At 40.1% G+C, this 18,155-nt stretch overlaps 2 protein-coding genes across 5 annotated transcripts in view; one reads left to right on the top strand and one right to left on the bottom strand.

Annotated features, from left to right (window-relative positions):
- The window catches only part of LOC148813946 (homer protein homolog 3), a 38,302-nt gene extending 24,497 nt beyond the window's left edge, over positions 1 to 13,805 (top strand). For all 3 annotated transcript variants that reach the window (XM_088907343.1, XM_088907344.1, XM_088907342.1), the window contains 3 exons: positions 4,742 to 4,852; positions 6,008 to 6,088; positions 8,018 to 13,805. In XM_088907343.1, coding sequence (XP_088763469.1) covers positions 4,742 to 4,852; positions 6,008 to 6,088; positions 8,018 to 8,203 — 378 coding nt within the window. In that variant the 3' untranslated portion in view covers positions 8,204 to 13,805. The remainder of the gene's footprint in view (positions 1 to 4,741; positions 4,853 to 6,007; positions 6,089 to 8,017) is intronic.
- A 1,574-nt stretch (positions 13,806 to 15,379) lies between these two features.
- uba52 (ubiquitin A-52 residue ribosomal protein fusion product 1) lies at positions 15,380 to 17,755 on the bottom strand. Of its 2 annotated transcripts, none has more exons than XM_088907346.1 (5): positions 17,585 to 17,755; positions 16,956 to 17,067; positions 16,385 to 16,471; positions 15,876 to 15,978; positions 15,380 to 15,538 (listed from the first exon to the last, which is right to left on the bottom strand). In XM_088907346.1, exons 2-5 carry the CDS (start codon positions 17,056 to 17,058, stop codon positions 15,445 to 15,447), a joined length of 387 nt encoding a protein of 128 aa, XP_088763472.1. In that variant the 5' UTR covers positions 17,059 to 17,067; positions 17,585 to 17,755; the 3' UTR covers positions 15,380 to 15,444. The 2 variants fall into 2 exon arrangements, with proteins under 2 accessions (XP_088763472.1, XP_088763471.1); XM_088907345.1 differs by having other exon boundaries at positions 17,696 to 17,750.
- Between the last annotated feature and the right edge of the window lie 400 nt (positions 17,756 to 18,155).

Genomic DNA, 18,155 nt, shown 5'->3' with positions numbered 1-18,155 from the left:
TGAATTTTGGCTCACTCTAGAGTCCAGAAAGTGCAAGACGACTCCACCTGTGAGTCCATAATGAGAGGTCAGGGTGCCTTGTGACACTACTACCGACTGTGGTTACAGTGGTGAGCTTAGAGCAAAAACAATCAATGCAATTAAAAGCTATGAAAAAGAAAACTCTCAGCTTTGTCCATGCTACCAGCCTGAACTGAACGGACCGGTCATAAAAATTCAAGCAAGCTGTTGTTACTACCCCTGTCCTCTCACAGTCTGCGCTTAGCCGTTTCCTCTCCCTGCTGTATTACCCATCGTCCCACACAGCTCACAAGCACACGTCATTAACTTTAACTTCCCTCTATTATTTCTTTTCCCTGTAAGTGGCATTCAAACCTAAAAGCATCACAAAAACGTTTTTGTAATAAATCAGTTTATCTTAAGTTGTAGCTGCTCTTGTATAGTTTCTCTTATGGGAAATTTGTGTGAGACTATTAATGACTTTACCCTCCCTGAGACTTTTCCAGAATTTGTCCTGTTTGTCAGAGAATCTATACATCCTGGTGTATGCATGTGGCTGGATGTAGTAGTGATTACCTTGACACACACTCTGAGGTTTTAAAACAGAATAAAATTTTAATTTAGTCCTAAAAAAATACCATTAACTGAACCCTTCCTATTTGTTAACCTGAATCGCGATTCTGCAACACTGTGCAGACCGTGATAATACGGCAATATTCCAATTAAATCAATTAGAATAAACCCCCCTCCTCAATTCTACATGTTGGAAAGTTGCTTTTATCTCATATAAATTAATATTGCATCACCCCATTTGGCGCTTAATCTCCCAGAGGAGTCGCGCTGATTAGCACTTTGTGGTTGGGCTGGTTTCAGGAATAGTGAACAGCTGAGGCTGTGACTCATTTGCTGTGTGAGGTAATTAAGCGACAATGTCAATTTGGCAGAGATGTAAGGCATGCCTAATAGATATACTAATTTCTTTTTACATTACGCGCAAATGTTATCTGGTCTGGTCCCGATACACTTACGTGGAAGGGCATTTACAAGCAAGAAGAGGAGGAGGCATTTCTTTACCAAAAGGGTTGTGGGAGTATGGAACAAGTTACTAGGTCATGAGGTTGAAGCTCATGCCCTGATATTTCAGGAAATCAGTGAATGAGATCTTTGAGCCAATTAATTGCAAACAAACAGGTTCAATGGGCTTAATGGCCTTCTCTCATTTTCTGATGTTCTCATGATTTTGGTTCCACGCAGTCACTCTGTTTCAGACCTAAGAAAACCTGATTTGCCCATAGATAATGTTCTTTTTCTTGTTTTGAGATGTGAGTGGACAGGCAAATTCCTAATTATGGTACTACACAGTCAAGAACTGTTTAGACTCCCTGTGATTTTAAATGATCTCCCTGAAACACTTGTGCATACCTTTTCTTCAGTGTAGTTTTTTCCAAGTGAAACCCACAGGTTTAAGTAATTTTTAAGAACGTTACCAGCTGGTTTCAATGAGCCATCTCTCTGGTACTTCAAGTAAAATGCAATGGTTTCTCTTGCTTTCTCAACTTTTAGAAAGGTAAGTGCTGAGAGATACCTGTGTTTTTGTTTGGTTTTTTTGAGAGAGAGAAAAGGGGCACTGCGTCTGCCTTCCTGCGGGTATAGATTTGCACAAACGATGTGACCAGGTGGCTGGAAATAGTGCAGTCCTCCCAGGGGGGCTGAGGTTTTTAGGACAGCCATATCCTACTTCCACTGGCCTAGTTAGAGGGAATGAAAAATCACCACAGGGAGCTGGCAGCTTTTCGTTTCCACGCAGTTAAAAATAATCCAGTTTCTCCGAAGGCAGCCCCCTCCCAAAGAGTGAGGACCTATTAGTGGGGCTTTTTTTCCCTTTTTTTGGGTTACTCTGACATTGCAGAGATCACAGTTCCCCAGACCGTGCTCCCACTGCCATCACAGTGATGCTTTCATACAAGTATTCAAGATCCTCAAAGGCACTGACAAAGTCAAGCCAGCGGACTTGCTCAGAATGAATAGCGAGACTATTCAAACCAAAAATCTGCGAGCAGGCGGTACTACTTTACACAAGGAGTACTGGGGGTGTGGAACAAGCTACCCAACCTTGTTGTTGAAGTCAACTTCCTGGCATCTTTTTAAGAATCAGATGGATGACATCCTTGTATCTGTTACCTACTAATTACCAAATGGCCCAAATTTGGACCAAATTGCCTCCTCTTGTCTGTAACCTTTATATTCAAAATTTACACTGCCTCCATGACATCAAATTCAGACAAATCTGCCTGGACTCATGTTCGCATTCTTTTTTTTGAGAGGGAAGTTGAGTTTAGTTATTTTTCCTTTCTTGGTCTCTTTTCTTTCCTCTTCCTTTCTCTCTTTTTCTTTTTTTTTCTCCATTCTTTCCCTCTGGGATAACAAACATATTCTCTCATTGTTGAAGATGGGCCGGGATCAGATGCTCAGACCTGGTTTCTTGTGGGATGTCTTGAGGAAACCGGACAGCTTGGTATTCTAGGGTTGGGTGCTTGAAACATTTAATTTGACGTTTAAAAGATCGGAAAAATAAGGCACAGTATTTTCTTAATTATTGAAGAGAACCCATTAAATCACCAGGTAGCCTGGCTCAACAGCTGAAAGCACTCCATTAAAAAAGAGGATATTGCAGTCTTTACTGTTTCATTTCCAGCTGCATTTCAGACTTGACCTGCTTTGAGTCTCTGGGAAGCTTTCAAAATCTCGATAAACCAATGTTGATGAAACATCAACAGGCCTTTTTGTGATGAGTGCATACCTACTGAGTGGTTCTCTCAGTGATCTGAGAGTCTGGATTTAGTGTAATGTTTGAGGTTTATTGGCTTAATCTTACGCTTTCTGTTCGTAAATCTGGTAATCCTGCAGTTGCTCGTGTCTCCCAGATGTAGTGTAGGATTGCTTTGTGCCCTGGAAAGCTTTTCCTGAACCGGACTGGCTCATCATGTAGACAACTTAAGCTCTGTTAATGTTACTACAGACACTGAAGAGGTGCACGGAGAAATGATTGATTAAGACAAGCCAGTGTGTGTCTGGTGAAAAACAGAAGAGACGGACAGTTGTGGATTAATTAAGTTACATTTTTTCCATTAAGGATGAGGCCCACCTATTACTCTACTAAATTTACCTCGCTATATATGAGCTGATCTGCTAAAGAAACTCTTCCTCAACAGGGGTCTCAGGCAGGTAGCACTTGTGGGAGTTTGTACTGTTCTTCCCATAAAACCTGCATGTTCACTCGTCTCTCATCCCTTCCCTCACGTACTCGATGGAGATCAAGTCTGCATAAGCAACATATTCTCATCTTGTGAGAAAACCAATAAGCCTGATATAGCAGTTCCCGTGTCTCTGTCTGAATCTTCACTATTTAATTTTTCTAAAAACCTACATGCATAAAATGTAATAGGTCTTTTGGTGTTCGATATATCTCTATATAAAATATATAAGGCAAAAGAGCTGTTTGTTGCTGCTAACTTTGGACTTCATTTACACAAAAAAAGGAATTTGAAGGCTTTTTAGTCAATTCCACTCCCCTCCCCCAGAGAGAGTAGTGAAAAAGCGAGAACTAATTATTCTTTCCAAAAGTTGTATGTTGTATGGTTACTGTCACATCTAGAAATTGGAATCTGGTGATTGTGCTTCAGTGTGAGGCAGACAGACTGTCTGCTGGGTTCGTAACAGTGTTATTGCATTTTTTTTGCATTTAACCCATCCTTGGATAAATAATGTAATCAAATCTTGCTAGACACTGCCTGCCTTTGGGAGAAAAGAAGGCACAGTGCTCGAAAGGCACTACACCTGCTAGTGAGCTTCTTTGAGCCCAGTTGCATGGATTCACTGGAGCTGAGAGAGAGAGAGGAGACAGGCCTGACAGCGTCTGAGCCCATGAAAGGGAAAGGTAATGACGGCCACACATGAGTAATGAGGGAGCTATTATCAGCTATTGCTTTCAAGAGCCATTCATCCTTCCTCTCCCGTTATCACACTTCAGTTTCACATTGGCAGCTGTTCATGCCGATCTGAACAATGAGGTCAGTGTGAACAGTGCGAGCACAGCTGTAACACCTGACGGAAACACAGTACATCAGCAGGTTTCTGAGCTAGGAAGTGGCATCTGCATTTATATTGCTTCACCCTTGACCCCTGCTTTTCCAAATTGGAAGCGTACCTTGCTGAAGGGGGCAGCAGAGTCAGTTTTAATTTAGTCCATAACGGATGGAGGAAATCCATCCAATTTGAGAAAGATGCCAATTGCTTGTAATGACTGCAGTAATCCAGGTAACATGCACCCAGGATGGCATTGCCATCTGTTGCTCATGCACACACACAGGAAACCATTCAGTCACAAATTAATCAAGCCAAGAGGAACTCTAACCCCAAAGAAATTTGCATCCTGAAGGTGAGTTTTATTTTTTTTAGGCTTGGAAAGTTCTGAAACAAAGCACAAAGTTTGAGCTGTCTTTTCATGTTCATTGTGGTCCACTTAAAGACAAAGCACAAATAATAAACCTAGAATATTTCAGTATACTCAACATGGACTATATCTAGCATCACTGTATAGTCCCCAGTTTTTACTATTTTAGGTTCAATGCATTTTCAACTGCTGTTGTGTTTAGGGATACAGGAAGGGAATTAGTGGTCTGTGTTGTCTCACGTTGGCCCTGTTGTCCTCAGGGGTCTGATATTCCATGCTGTTCTTTAGGTGGCAGAACTAGAGGCACACAGTGGGAAGCACAGGCCTGGTGACATTGAAAAAGATGAGCTGGCGCAGTCGCTGGAGGAACTGGAGTCCCTGCTTAAAGCAAAGGACGAGGTGAGTGAGGCAGGGTGCTGAGCAGCAGCTGGGGCTGGCTCTGAACATCATTTGATCATCTGAACACTACTTGATTATTACTATTTCCAGTGGTTTGATTTTACCTGTGCAACACCTGGAGACCACAGTAGTCTAGTCTTGCACCCTCCTGTAAATTTTGTTCACTGTGACTGATGTTATCCAAGAGTTGCCTACAGAAGGTTCTGGATAGTGCAATAGTTTGCCTATCCAAACTATTTTTTTTAATTGTAGGTTTTTTTAAATGGCAGATTTTTGGATAATACCTTAAATCCAATGGTGTATCAGAATGTTTTATTTTTTCCTGACTCTTGCAGGTTAACTTTAGCAACATGTAGGGCATTTTTTTCCCGATTTGAATGGTGTTTCACATCATTTTTAAGAAAGTGTCAAATGTTCTTGAATATTCGTTTTATATTTATTCTGTGTTGCACCTGGAAAGGCAACATTTTTTTTTCAAAAGCTGTAGGATTTTATTTTTTTGCAACTTACCACTAAGTCAACAAGCTGGTTGTACTCTACACCCTGTATTTACTGTTTGTGAGCTGACAGCTGGAAGAGGCATAATTTCCTCTTGAAAAGCAGTGAAGTGGTGTATAGTTTTGTAAAATTATTGCCTTTATTAATCTGTTGTTTATCGGTAATTTGCGGTACATTTATGCAAAATTGGAGTAGCATGCACTAGTCAAAAAAAGGGGTGCGTGTGGCAATCGAGACCAGGGAGAACTTTTTGCAGAGCTGTTAGAGTTGCTGGTTTCTACCCCAGTGCCAAGTGCATGATATTTCAAGCCTCTGACCTTATGTTGAGCACGTCTGCATGGGCGTAGAGTGAGTTACAATGCAATAACACCTCAATTTAGTGGATGAATAGGGGGAAATACTCTCTTTTAAATATTTTTATAAAAGCATGGAACAAAGACTTCATGCACTTAATAAAAAACTGAATAAAATGCAATAAATCTCAATATGACAAAAAAAAATAATCCGCCACAAAACTAACTAGAAGTAAACGTGACGCTCATATGCTATTACTTGCTTTTCGGAAAGGGAAGAGGCAGCTGTTGTAGGTTGGCTAGTTTGCCGTACTGTGCGTGGAGCCTGTGATGTCCTCTCGGAGTGTCGTGCTCTGTGTTGCAGGAAATCCAGATGCTGCAGAGCAAGAAATCGGACTTCCATGAGCTCGAGCAGGAGAGGGAGGAGGCTATTCACAGACTCCAGGTAAGAGTACTAGTGACGTTTAAGCATTTAATATGGTCCTAAAGAGTCATGTTTACCTTAGATCGTTGATTTTAAGGGTATAAAACCCATATAGACAATCTGAACTTTTAACATTGGATTTTTTTAGGTGTGGCTGTGTGTTTATAATACCATGGTGTAAAGATAAAAAGAACCATCTACTTTTCTTATATAATTCCGTAGTTGACATGCTTCTGATAACAGGACGGTGAGGAGCGATATTGTACTTCAGATCCTGTAAGGAAAGCTTGTAATCGACACCCACAGGCTTTCCAAAGCATTTGCAATCCTTTCCATTTTGCACCAGTTTAGCCCTCTGTTGAAGAGATGTGGCAGACTAATAATACACACTAAATGGAGAGCTTCTAATAAAGATAATGTGCAAACTCCTAGAGGCATGAGAAAGTGCTTTACTTGAGCTGAAGAGCAGCATTGTGATGAAGTTGTAGCTGACGCTGATACAGCACAAAGGCATAGAAGACTGCTCAGCAATAGGCAGGACAGAGACACTTGCAGAAGGCACATCATTGCTGAGTTTTCCCTGACGTGTTTGCTTAGGATACTAACAATAGATTCCCAATTAGGTTGCGTTGCCACATTCCCTGGACAAATTGTCATTGAAGCAAATCAAACAAACTGAAGAAAACCCAAATCAAGAATTCCCGTGACTGTGCCTCTCAACCACTGTGTCGCAGCACAACGGTGTGCCTGCAGACATTCACGGTTGTGGAATTTCAGAAAAGCCACATGAGAAAAACAAAATGAATAAATAAAATATTGTTTATATATATATATTAACTTGTGTGGAGTTAACAGAGCTTTGTATTGTATGTTTGGTGTATATACTGTATGTGTGAGACGCAGGCCAAGTTCTAGGACTGTTCACAAGGGAATCTCATGTAGCACATGTTAAACTTGCATCTGGTATAATAAACCAAAGCTGAGAACATCTAAGAGCACTGTGTGTCACTGTCATGTTTCGGACAGGATAAGACGACTGTGCACTTCGAGACAAACTCAGATGAAACACTGGAATGAGTTTTGTTTCTGAATTCAGTAATGGTGTGCTCAGGTCGGAGATGTGTACTGTATGTGTGTGAGAGGAGGGGGCAGTGTGCAGTGGGTGGATTGGTCAAGCAACACTGCAGTCGAAGATATCACTAGGACAGAGTGAGGATTAACTGATTGACAGTAAGGCTGGTCCACAGCCGTTCTATTAATGAATGCTAAGTTGTTGACTACATCGATTGCGCACACAGCTGATTTTGGGGTGAAAAGTCTCTGTTTTCCTGAGACCCCTTATATTTGAAAAATGTCTGGGACATTTGGGAAGTTTGCGAACCACCACTCCAGAGATTACATGGCCTTCGTTTTACAAGGAGGACCAAAACAAGGCCCTGACTGCTCTTCCTGAGCTGACTCCTGTTCACTCCGTCCTCTTCCTCACTGTCCTCATGCTGAATGCTTCCAAATGACTGGACTTGCCGCTACGCGTACTTTTATAATGCACTAAGACGCACAGGAAAGTTGTCCATTTTGTTCTATTCAATTCAAAGCTCAGCCACTTTCTAATGCTTTAATTGACCTTGATCAGCAAGATCAAGCGAGCAAACATACTGGTTGGACTGAAGACTTCTGATGGAGGTCTTTCTATCGCCATGGTGTAGAGATAAAGAGAACCTCCTCCTCTGCTTTTTTCTATGATCTGTTCCATAGTTTACATGCTTCTGATAACAGGGTGGCGAGGTGCGATGTTGTATTTCAGATCCTGAAAAGAAAGCTTGTAGCCGACACCCACTGGCTTTCCAAAGCGTTTGTAATCTTTTCCGTTTTTCACATACGGAATGGAAAATGCCTTCCTGTGAAAGATGTCGGAAAATCCTCACCTGTGTGTCCCTTCTCCCCTCTCAGGAACTGGAAGTCCGGAACATGGAGCTGGAGAGACGCGTCCAGGGGGCGGAGCAGACGCTGGCGAGCACCCTGGAGGAGCGGGTTCGAGCGGAGAGCGAGCTGCACAGGATCATCGACATCCTGGACGTGAAGATCTTCGACCTCAACGACCTGAGACAGAGCCTCACCAAGCTGATCGACAAATAGCCGCCTCTCGGCCGGCTCGGGGGGCGCCGGGGAGCTTGCTGGGACAGCCAGCTTTGGTATAAAAGCACAACCTTTTCTGGGGAGGAGAGGTGGAAGCCATTGCTGTGAGTTCTGCTGCGAAGCACATTAATTAGCGAAAACCAGTTACAGTAGCGCTAGTCAACGTGGCACCTGTAGGACCCAGTATAAACTAGATCAGTGTTTCTTGGGGATGTTTTAAATTGTTTTCCTTTCACGTAGTTTCACACTAGACTTCAGCAAGCTGTTAAGACTTAAGCTTTAGAGTATTAAACTTTGGTCAGTATTATTATTATTTTTTGAGAGAGGTAATGTTCAGGTTTGTTTGTTTTTTTAAAAAAGGCAAAATCGTGCTCCTTAGGATTTTGAGCACCAGGAACTAAGGACAGTTGTCCTTCAGTACAGTGGCCAATCTTTCTCTCTTTGCACAGTTGGACAGCTTGGAGGCTCTAGTGCCGGCAGGGTCGAAGTTAGCATTACTTGATCTGTTCCGCATGAAGCTACACTTATCAATAGAGAAATAATGGATGGAATTAGTGTGGAAAAAAATCATTAATTCTACAACTTGTACTTGAATGCCTTTTATAGTTAAAGATATTGATCTTGTTAGATGACTACCACCTTAAAATAGATTGCCACTTTTAACTGGCTGCCATTCACACTCGGAGAGAAGTGGCAATTTTGATACTTTGTTAACAGTGACGGCAAAATCAACACCGATTTTAATGAACAAGTGCAAGATTGTCAAAATGGCTACTTTCAAGTGTAGGTTAAGAGGTGGTAGCTTTCAAACTGGATGACACTCATTAGGGTTTGGATTGTGAGGATTTTAATGGGCTCCATCTGTGAGGGAATGGTTTTTGTTAATTTAGATTAAACAACAGTTTGATATATGGGAATGCATGGTTTTTAAATCTGTTGCACATAGTAAACACCGAGAACTACAATGACGGGTATATACATCTATGTACCTACTAGTTGATCAATGAATTACAGTGAATCAATCTGTATATACATGAGAATTTAAAACCTCACAGGTCTGTTCTTATACGGTCTTTTTTCGCAATGGTTTGATAGATTAACATACATCGTTATTGCCTTTTAATGCACACAATTGATTTTCTGGAAGTGTTAATTCTTTTTGCACCAAAAATAGATATTGCACAATTATAGTATCGGTTATCATGTACATACTTGAAATGTATAGCAGAATCGTGTGGAAGAAAAGCTGGGTACACTTTAAAATCAAGGCTGTTAACTGCTTCCCTTTGGAGTGTCCAGTTACAGATTGCTAAGCTGCTTGCTGTCTGAAAAAAGGGCTATAAGGGTTCCTCTTGCTGCTTTTTATATCCGAATCCAGGTGTTATAAGTCTTCTTTAACACCCTTTGTTTCCTTAGTTTTACTGGAGTCAATAATCTGATCAACAGCCTTCTAAAATGAATACTAAGACATATTTTTACAGAAGTCTCACTGGAAATAAGGAACGTTGAAGCTCTGACTTTCTGACTTGGAGTTCAATTCAATTTTTTTTTTCTTTTGAAAAGCTTGCAAAAAGCCTGTTGAACAGTCCTTCTACATCATCATCATCAGCCACAATGTATCGGTGTCCTTCCACTTTTCATGTTTTTTAAAAGGCATCAAATTTAAAATGTTCTTTTCAACAAAAACTAAGTATATGGTGGTAACCCCATCTAGTAATATCAAGAGTTCTCCTGATTAAAGCAATTGGCTTGACAAGTTGTAAATACAGGACAGTTCAAAACGGCTGTTTAATATCATGGACTGAATGCTAAAACTTGAGAATATGAGAAGCCATTATCAGGTGGTATGTACTTAAAAAATAAAATGAAATGTGAAGGATTTTTTTGTTTAAATTGCTGTTTGTTAAAAATATCGGCACAATCAGACATTATACAAAGGGCTTTTAAAAAAAAAGGAAACTTTGATAAATCCTGGGGAAATAAATTCTAAGAAGAAAAATGTCTAAAGCTGAATATAGACCCATGCTTATAAGGCTCCTTCTTGAACCCATATGCTTTGCATTTCACTCTGGCAATGCAACCCAAACCCAGTGTAGTGTTTTAGATTCGGTGTTGGTGATGTGTGATCTCTTGGCATTGTCACTTTGGTGCCCAACATGAAGTGCTTTATGAAAGAGCAGATTTCTCTTGCGGACTCTGGCGTCTGTTGCCGACGCTGTGCTATCTGTGTGGTAAATGCACCGCAACAAACCTTGCATGGTACTTGCAACAGAGCTCACTACTTACCAAAGATGCAGTTCTGGAAAGATTACAGCAACCTGTTTGGAATTGAATTTTCCATGTGCAAGTATTTTCCTTGCTCTTTAAAACTGGAATGTTGTTAATCTTCTAAAAGAAATACTTTTGAAACAAAATGAAGTCGATGGTATAGTGTCTTTTAATATTTCTAGCAGGATCAATCTATTATTTATTTAGGTTACATAGTTTATATATAGCTTTTCAGAGGTAGGCTAGACTAGCTTTTCCAGTATTGTCTAGAATATATGAGCACTGTTATATTAAATTACCTCAGCAGGCTGCTTTTATCAGTTCCCTGTGCTGAGCGTTCTTATGGTGTTCTCCCTGGGTAACAGTATAGTTACTGTCATTATAAACTAATGGAGAGAAGGTAAAACAATTGACTGGTAATGGAACCGTGTTTTTATGTGAGGTTGCCCAGTCTTCTTTTTAAAAAAAGACCACATAATGACTTTCATCATGGCAATCAAGCACAATCAAATGGAACTACAGTGTTAAAACTGGTTCCGACAGACCGGCTCATTACCACCTGTATCGAAGTATTAAACCCTGTGGTATTTATGCTCCCTGTTCAGATCCAGTAATGTTATTGTACCTCATTAACCTCTGTAAATACTCAGCTTTTGCAGAGACAGTCTGCGTGGCATATTCATAACCCCACTGGAGGCCTTCCCCAGCCAGATTAAATGGTGCCGTTGGTATTCATATGTGAGTGAAATGTGCAAGATTGAACATGGGTCACTGTCCAAATGTTCAGCTGGATTTCACCTTTTAGTTGCAAAGCTTTTAACTGAGGGCCTGTTGTGATGTTCAAGAACACAAAGCTATTTGCTTTAATTAATTGGAACTCGTTGAAAGTATGGAAGATTGCTGTGAGTGATCGGGGGATATTTCTTTTTCAATTTCCATATATAATTTTCGAATGCAGTTTAGAGGAGTAAAGAAGTAATCATGACAAGTGCAAGCTGACAGTTTCACACATTTGTTAAGGGTGCAAGGTTCCTGTGGCAAAGAGTCCTGGAATTGTGAATGTGCCGTTAGTGTCACGGTACTACTCTGCTTCTTAGTGTACCAGTAGTGACTGCAAGCTCAGCAGCAATATCTCAGTGAAATCTGGTTTCTTCTTATGAGATATTAGTATTAATATGATCTTGCATTGGTGTCACATTGAGATATGGGAAGTTTTTACACGTGCACTGTGGAAACTGCTGCTCCTAAGTATATGTAAAGAGGTTAGATTATAAAGTTTCTGGGATAATTTGACACAAGTACCTTTCATAATCCTGCCTGAAGCATAATTGAGCACATGCTGTGCATTGTCTGCTTAATGTACATAATGTATATTATTCAAGTGACTTGATGAATGATGACTACAAGTCAAATAAAAAAGCAGGATGACTAATTGTGCTAGATTCATAATTGCAGGGGGAATCATTTTAAGGTACCCTCAGACAATTCCAAAACACTAATCTCCAGCTCTCCTTCATATTTCCAGGCAATTACTGATGGCAATGTGTTGAAGTGTTGTGTGCAGCTGAGAAATGCTCAGGATTGCAGGTTCAGATCCAGGCTGTGCTGCTCATTTGCTGTGGCTGTGTACCACCTAGTGGTAGCTAGATTGTTGATGTGTTTGATTGAAGGGAAGTCTTTCAGTCACAATGGCAGAATCACCTCTGGGTTTCTGAAGACCTGTTCCTGGGAAGAATGTTGATTTGGGTATATAGATCATTTGAAGAGCAGAAACATATAGTAATTCACTGCTTTTCTGTATTTCCAAAGTAGAATAGTGATGTCTTACATATCATAGTGCAACAAGAATTACCCCTCTCCTGGTTCAGAGCGGGAGAGAAATATTAGTTGTACTTGATGCTGTGGAAATTGAATTTGCTACAAACCTACCAAACTAATTTTAAAACTGTTTGTAGTACTTTCAGTCCAGTTGAATTAAAGAGAAGGAGTGTACTTTTAGCTCTGAAAGAGGCCTTTTAAGTTCTAAGGTTTTTCGTGAGTTTGTTGGCTTAATGCCATTCATAATGCATTATACATGTAATTCAATGCATTATACTTGTAATGCAAGTTTACAAAATATACATTCTGTTGCTGAAAAGACAGGACAGAATTTTTATTTTATTTTAATGTTTTGGTTAAACCACTACTAACAAGGCTAAGTGTTTACACACCAAGATATCGGCCACTAGACGATGCATTATTTATTTACTTTACTGTAGCCTGAAACTCCTCATTTGTGTCCAAATCTAGCTGAGATTTTAAACTGAAAGAACTGCTGTGGGCCTGCAGCAGAGAGGAATCGCAGAGATGTGAATGCCACTTCAGTAGTCCTGGTTTTGAATCCTTTCCTGCACATCCATCATCCTGTGTGGCACGTAGCAGCTTTCCTTCTGATAAAGAACAAAACGCCTTAGCTTTGTTTAACAAAGGGAACCTAGTGAAGACAGGCCTGACATTTATAATCAGTAGTCCATCTTCAGTGTCAAGAAGCAGTACAGAAGTAAAAACAAATGAAGAGTATTTTTAAGCATGTATATTAAAAAATGTTCTAGCTACAATTTCATTTTGTGTAATAAACTGCATTTCATTCCAATCCAGATTATTTGAACTTGACAACATTTTACAAATTTCCAAATACATGTTGTTGTTTTTGTCTTTTGCTTTTCAAGGACACAAAACAAACCTCTTCTAAATTCCCAGCGTTTAAATGGGAAACTACAACTTACGGTGTGGCCCCTGAGGGTTCTGTAGGTGGTTTTCCACAAGCTTCTTTTTCAATTTGGCAACAAACGTGGTGTTTTTAAGACTTTTTTTTTTCCGTGTGACAGTGTATTGTTTGGCTAAATAGGGGAAGATGAAGTAGGTAAGTTTCTAGTGTTTGCATGAGTAGAAACTGGACTCATTCCCATACTGGCATATTCTCATGTGGGATAAGAATTAACAATTTGATTAATCAATAGAAGGTCTGTAGAACTTGCCTCTGTACAAAGATTATTTTTGCCTTGATTGCCAATATACTATTTATTGAATGACTGTTCAATTTTCCTGTATTTTAATTAACATGCAGACCTATGCAATTCTAGGCATCGGCTTCTGTCGTACGATTTCAGTCAAAATTAAACTAAGTGCTGTAGTTTTTCTTATATAGAATCAGTACTGTTTGTATTTTTTGCAACGTTAATGGATGCTACTACAGCGATGGCAGGAGAAGGGGGAGGGATCACCATGTCAAAGTTTCAATTTTGTAATTTTTAATGTTGGCTTTAAATAAAAGTACATATGTACACCCTTTTAACTCTTTGTGATGAGGCTGGTTATTGCCACTGCTACCTGGCACTGCTGCAGAGTGGTGTTGTAACATCTCCAGAGGTTCTATGGGGAAAGTTTCTGAGTATTACCACCAGGCGGGGTTTCTCCATGCTGAGGGGAAATAGGGAGGTTAATGAGGGCAAATGGACCGACCTTTTTAAATTATATGAATTGCAAACTGTGCAGCTTGTTTTTATGTATGCATACATAAGTGTGTAGTCTACCCAAGTGAAAAGTTAGTATGTTCTCCTTGACCTAATTGAGAAGGACTGGAATGGTCTTGTGATCGGCTGCTTCAAGAATGTGGGTCAGATCTTTGGTGTGTCGCATTCCCAATCTTGTAAAGTAGCTAAAGCCACTGGGAGCCAACATCCATCTATGCATCACAAACAACAAATTCTGTCTGTACCATTAATTGCCCCAGTTTAATGCTTTAAAAAAAAAAATCAGGAACACATTTTTAGTGGAAAAACCTAAGTTCAGAACTGTGCAACAACAGAATTAAGTGACATGTATGTTTTCTATTTAAGAACGGAAGCTTGTTTGTGTTCCCTCTGGACCTGACAAAACCAAGACAATGGCCCATCACAGTGATCAGAGATCATTCTTTATGATGATCTGTGCTCTGTATGAGCCCTTAACCTAAGGTCCTGACTATTTGGCTATTAAAGGTTCCTTGGCATTGTTCCTAAGGGTGTTCACACCGGTCACTTGGGACGTACAAAGTACAATCACTTGTCCTGGCTTAAGTTTGCATAGAATGACCACATAACATGGAGTGTTTATCTGGATACTGAGATGGAATGATTAAAGGGCTGTGCTTGATCTGAAATACATTTTGTAAATTTAGTACTATACTGGTGGAGATATACATTGGTGATCAATGCCCTTGTGCAGTTTACATTTAATACGAACTAGCTTTTCATTCATCATGCCACTTAAACTGCTTGCAGCAAAACTGTTCAATCAAGTGAACTGGAAGGACTGCAAACTGAGTAGTCCTAATCTAGAAATTCAGGTTCTTTACCTTACCTATCAAAGTAGATGATTATTCCATGGTCAGTACTGGTTTAAGATTCATTTTTTAAACCATTTTATTAGTACAGTACCACTAATCACGACTTAATTTTCACCTTTCAGTGATAGTTTGTCATTTTGTTACATTTAGGACTTTACTGCTCTCTAGTGGAAACAAAGTAAACTGTTCAAACTTTCCCATGAGCGTTACAAACAAGCAGCCCTTAAAATTCACTCCACTGCAGGACACAGCCACCTGCTTGTGCAATTAAAACTGTCCTAAAATTCTACAATGCAGGGAATTGGAAAAGCAACATGAAGTAGTCTCTTAACATAAGGCCTGTTCCAGTAATATGGTTCTGGATGCTGCAGGTAACGTAATTCAAAGCTGTTATCTACTGTATAAGCATGTCAGTAACTGTAGTAGCTGTCTGGTGTAGGCCTGCCTCAGCAACCCATGGCAGATCACTAACAACTGCAAAGACCAGACTAATCTGATTTTAAAGCCCACCCTCATCCTTAAAACAACATATCAGCCTGTAGTGAGTTCACTTAGCATTTATTGAACACCTCTACAAAAGGCAGAGCTGCTGAACAAGATGTACAGTTTACTTCAGCTTCTTCTTGGGGCGCAGGTTGTTGGTGTGGCCACATTTCTTCTTCCGGCAGTTAACAGCACGGGGGTGAAGGCGGGCATAGCACCTAGAGCACAAAACACTCCCTGTCAGACATGTTCACACTTGGGACAGCTTCATCTCAGCACAGCAACACCCCAGGACAGATGAAAATCGGACCAGAGGTCTTCTCTGGTCTAACTTTCAATCAGGATAGGCAGTTTGCAGGCCTATCCTGAAACTGGAGCACCAAGCACAATTCACTACCTACCCAAGGCTGTAAGAAACGTATTACCTTATTAACCTTAGATGTTAATAACCACAGAAGGGGATGGATCATAGACCAACGTGGCAAAAAAAATCCCAAGGCCCTGAAAACTCTTTTGAAAGCATGCTCATACAAATGGAAGAAGAGGTAAGCTTACTTGCGGCAGATCATTTTGTCGCAGTTGTACTTCTGAGCCAGCTGCCTCAGAGAAGGCTCGATGATACCCCCACGAAGACGCAGGACAAGGTGGAGGGTGGACTCTGCACACAACAGAAAACGGATATTAGAAGCCCGTCTCGGGGTACCATCTGATGGTAGATGAGCATGTGTTTAGACTAGAATGATAGAGTCCTGCACATATATAGACCATGAACCTTAGTTCATTTATGGGACTCCAACTTGGAGACATGGAATCCAACTCAAACTCAACTCTAAAAGCTGGCTCGCAGAGAAAGCTACTTTCACATAAAGCCAAGATCAAAATGTCTGCTGACATGGTTACATCCCTCCATCAGTGAAATGAAACTATGGACTAGAGCCTAGAATGAAAGAAAATCGCTCAAATCATTTTATGGATTCAAGGTAAATTGCAATTCATGCAATTTTGTTCAGAAAAATGTGATAGGACACCGACTATTAATCTGAGAAAAGTGCGAGAGCTCTCACCTTTCTGGATGTTGTAGTCTGACAGTGTGCGTCCATCTTCCAGCTGTTTGCCAGCAAAAATCAGACGCTGCTGATCAGGAGGAATTCCTGAAAAGAAACAAGAATCTTTCACACTCTCCCAGTGCACTGCACTGCACCTAGGAACTAGCAACTGAAGGAACCCAGATATAGGTCTTCTGAATCACCTACACTTACAACAATCTCTTCTTAAGTTCAATGTTCTACAGTGAGCATTGGAAGATATGCATGAATAAAAAAATCAAGTATTGAAATGTATAATACACAGAATTATGTAATGTACAATTCTTTGGCACACCCTTTCCTCCAGAATCATACCAATATACAGTCCATGCAGCGTTTAAACTTAACTCTTAAGTTCTAAATTATATCTATGGTTTTTAAGTATAAGTAAACTGAACCAGCCTGTGTTGCCAATAACGTTCACCCCTACAAATTGTACACAGTGTTAACCCATTTAATCACTTCTTCAAAACTCTGGCATCTTGTTCTTGGCACAATATAAACTCTTTATTGAACTGCCTTCTGCTGGAGAGCAAACGCTTAGGATTACCTTCCTTATCCTGAATCTTAGCCTTCACATTCTCGATGGTGTCACTGGGCTCAACCTCAAGGGTGATGGTTTTGCCAGTCAGAGTTTTCACAAAGATCTGCATCTTTGCGTGCTGCTTAAAAATAAGAGAGACGTAATTCTTAGAAACCCTTCAGAGCCTTAAGAATCCTTAAGAAGATAGCACCAATTATTGTCCAGAAAGTAAATCCCAAGTAAATTATTCACATTTTTCTTATTTTGTGATTGGTTTTAAGACTGCCTAACATTTCACAGTAAAACACGGCATACTCATCTCAGGCGCACACTGGCGATCAGATCTAGCTCATCAGGATATAGAGCATTACAGAAAGCAAAAAAAAAATCGAAGCTTCAAAACTTCAGTGTACAGCCCAGATTTTCAAAGTAGGATATAAAATAATGCCCGTCCGTACAGCACTATGTGTCTCTGTGGTTCAACGCCTGAAAACAAAAACGTTAAATTTTATTCAGCTCCGAGTTCGTGCTACCACATTCCCGGCTCTAACGACAGGACACATGGCGGGCGTTCAGACACACCGTAGGCCTCCGTAAGCTCACGGATCCGCAACTTTTATTTAACGTCGTACAAACATTACAGTTTCTGCGCTCACCGCATGCAAAACGACCTTTTCCAGAGAACACCCCGGCGTTATGGAAATGCTAGAAACACCCTTTTTTTAAAAGAAACTCGTTAAAATAAAAGGAACAGTATAAATACCCACCCAGCCAACAGACAAGCCAGATGGAAAAGAGACTGTCTGAGGCGGAAATGGCGTAATTCTACGTCACTTCCACTCATTGGCCATCCAATAGAAACAAAATGTAGTTCTGTCTAGTGCAGAAGTGTAATTTTGTAATCTTACTCGATTAAATAGTTTTATTATTATTTTTCGTTGTTGGTTTGTGCAACGACAAAATATATAGATTGATGCTTGCATTGTCGTTAGTGTCTGCGTCTGATTACTGGTTGATTAATGGGTCTAATTAAATTAATACTTGATGGATAGTCTGGTGTGCAAAGAAAAAAATTTCGATGCTGTTCCCTTAATATTAATATTCGTTAATATTAAATAACGTTTGTAGATTTTACAATTTTTGTAGTTCTCTTAGATACACAATTGTATGTTTTCATAATTTGTACGCACATAGATAAAGATGGGTTTCAGGTCGTTTCTCTAAGAT

Source organism: Atractosteus spatula, chromosome 28 (assembly GCF_055471065.1).
Source record: "Atractosteus spatula isolate fAtrSpa1 chromosome 28, fAtrSpa1.hap1, whole genome shotgun sequence".
Lineage (NCBI taxonomy): Eukaryota > Metazoa > Chordata > Actinopteri > Semionotiformes > Lepisosteidae > Atractosteus > Atractosteus spatula.
Note: the sequence above shows the minus strand (reverse complement) of the source record. Positions and strands in the feature narration are given on the sequence as shown.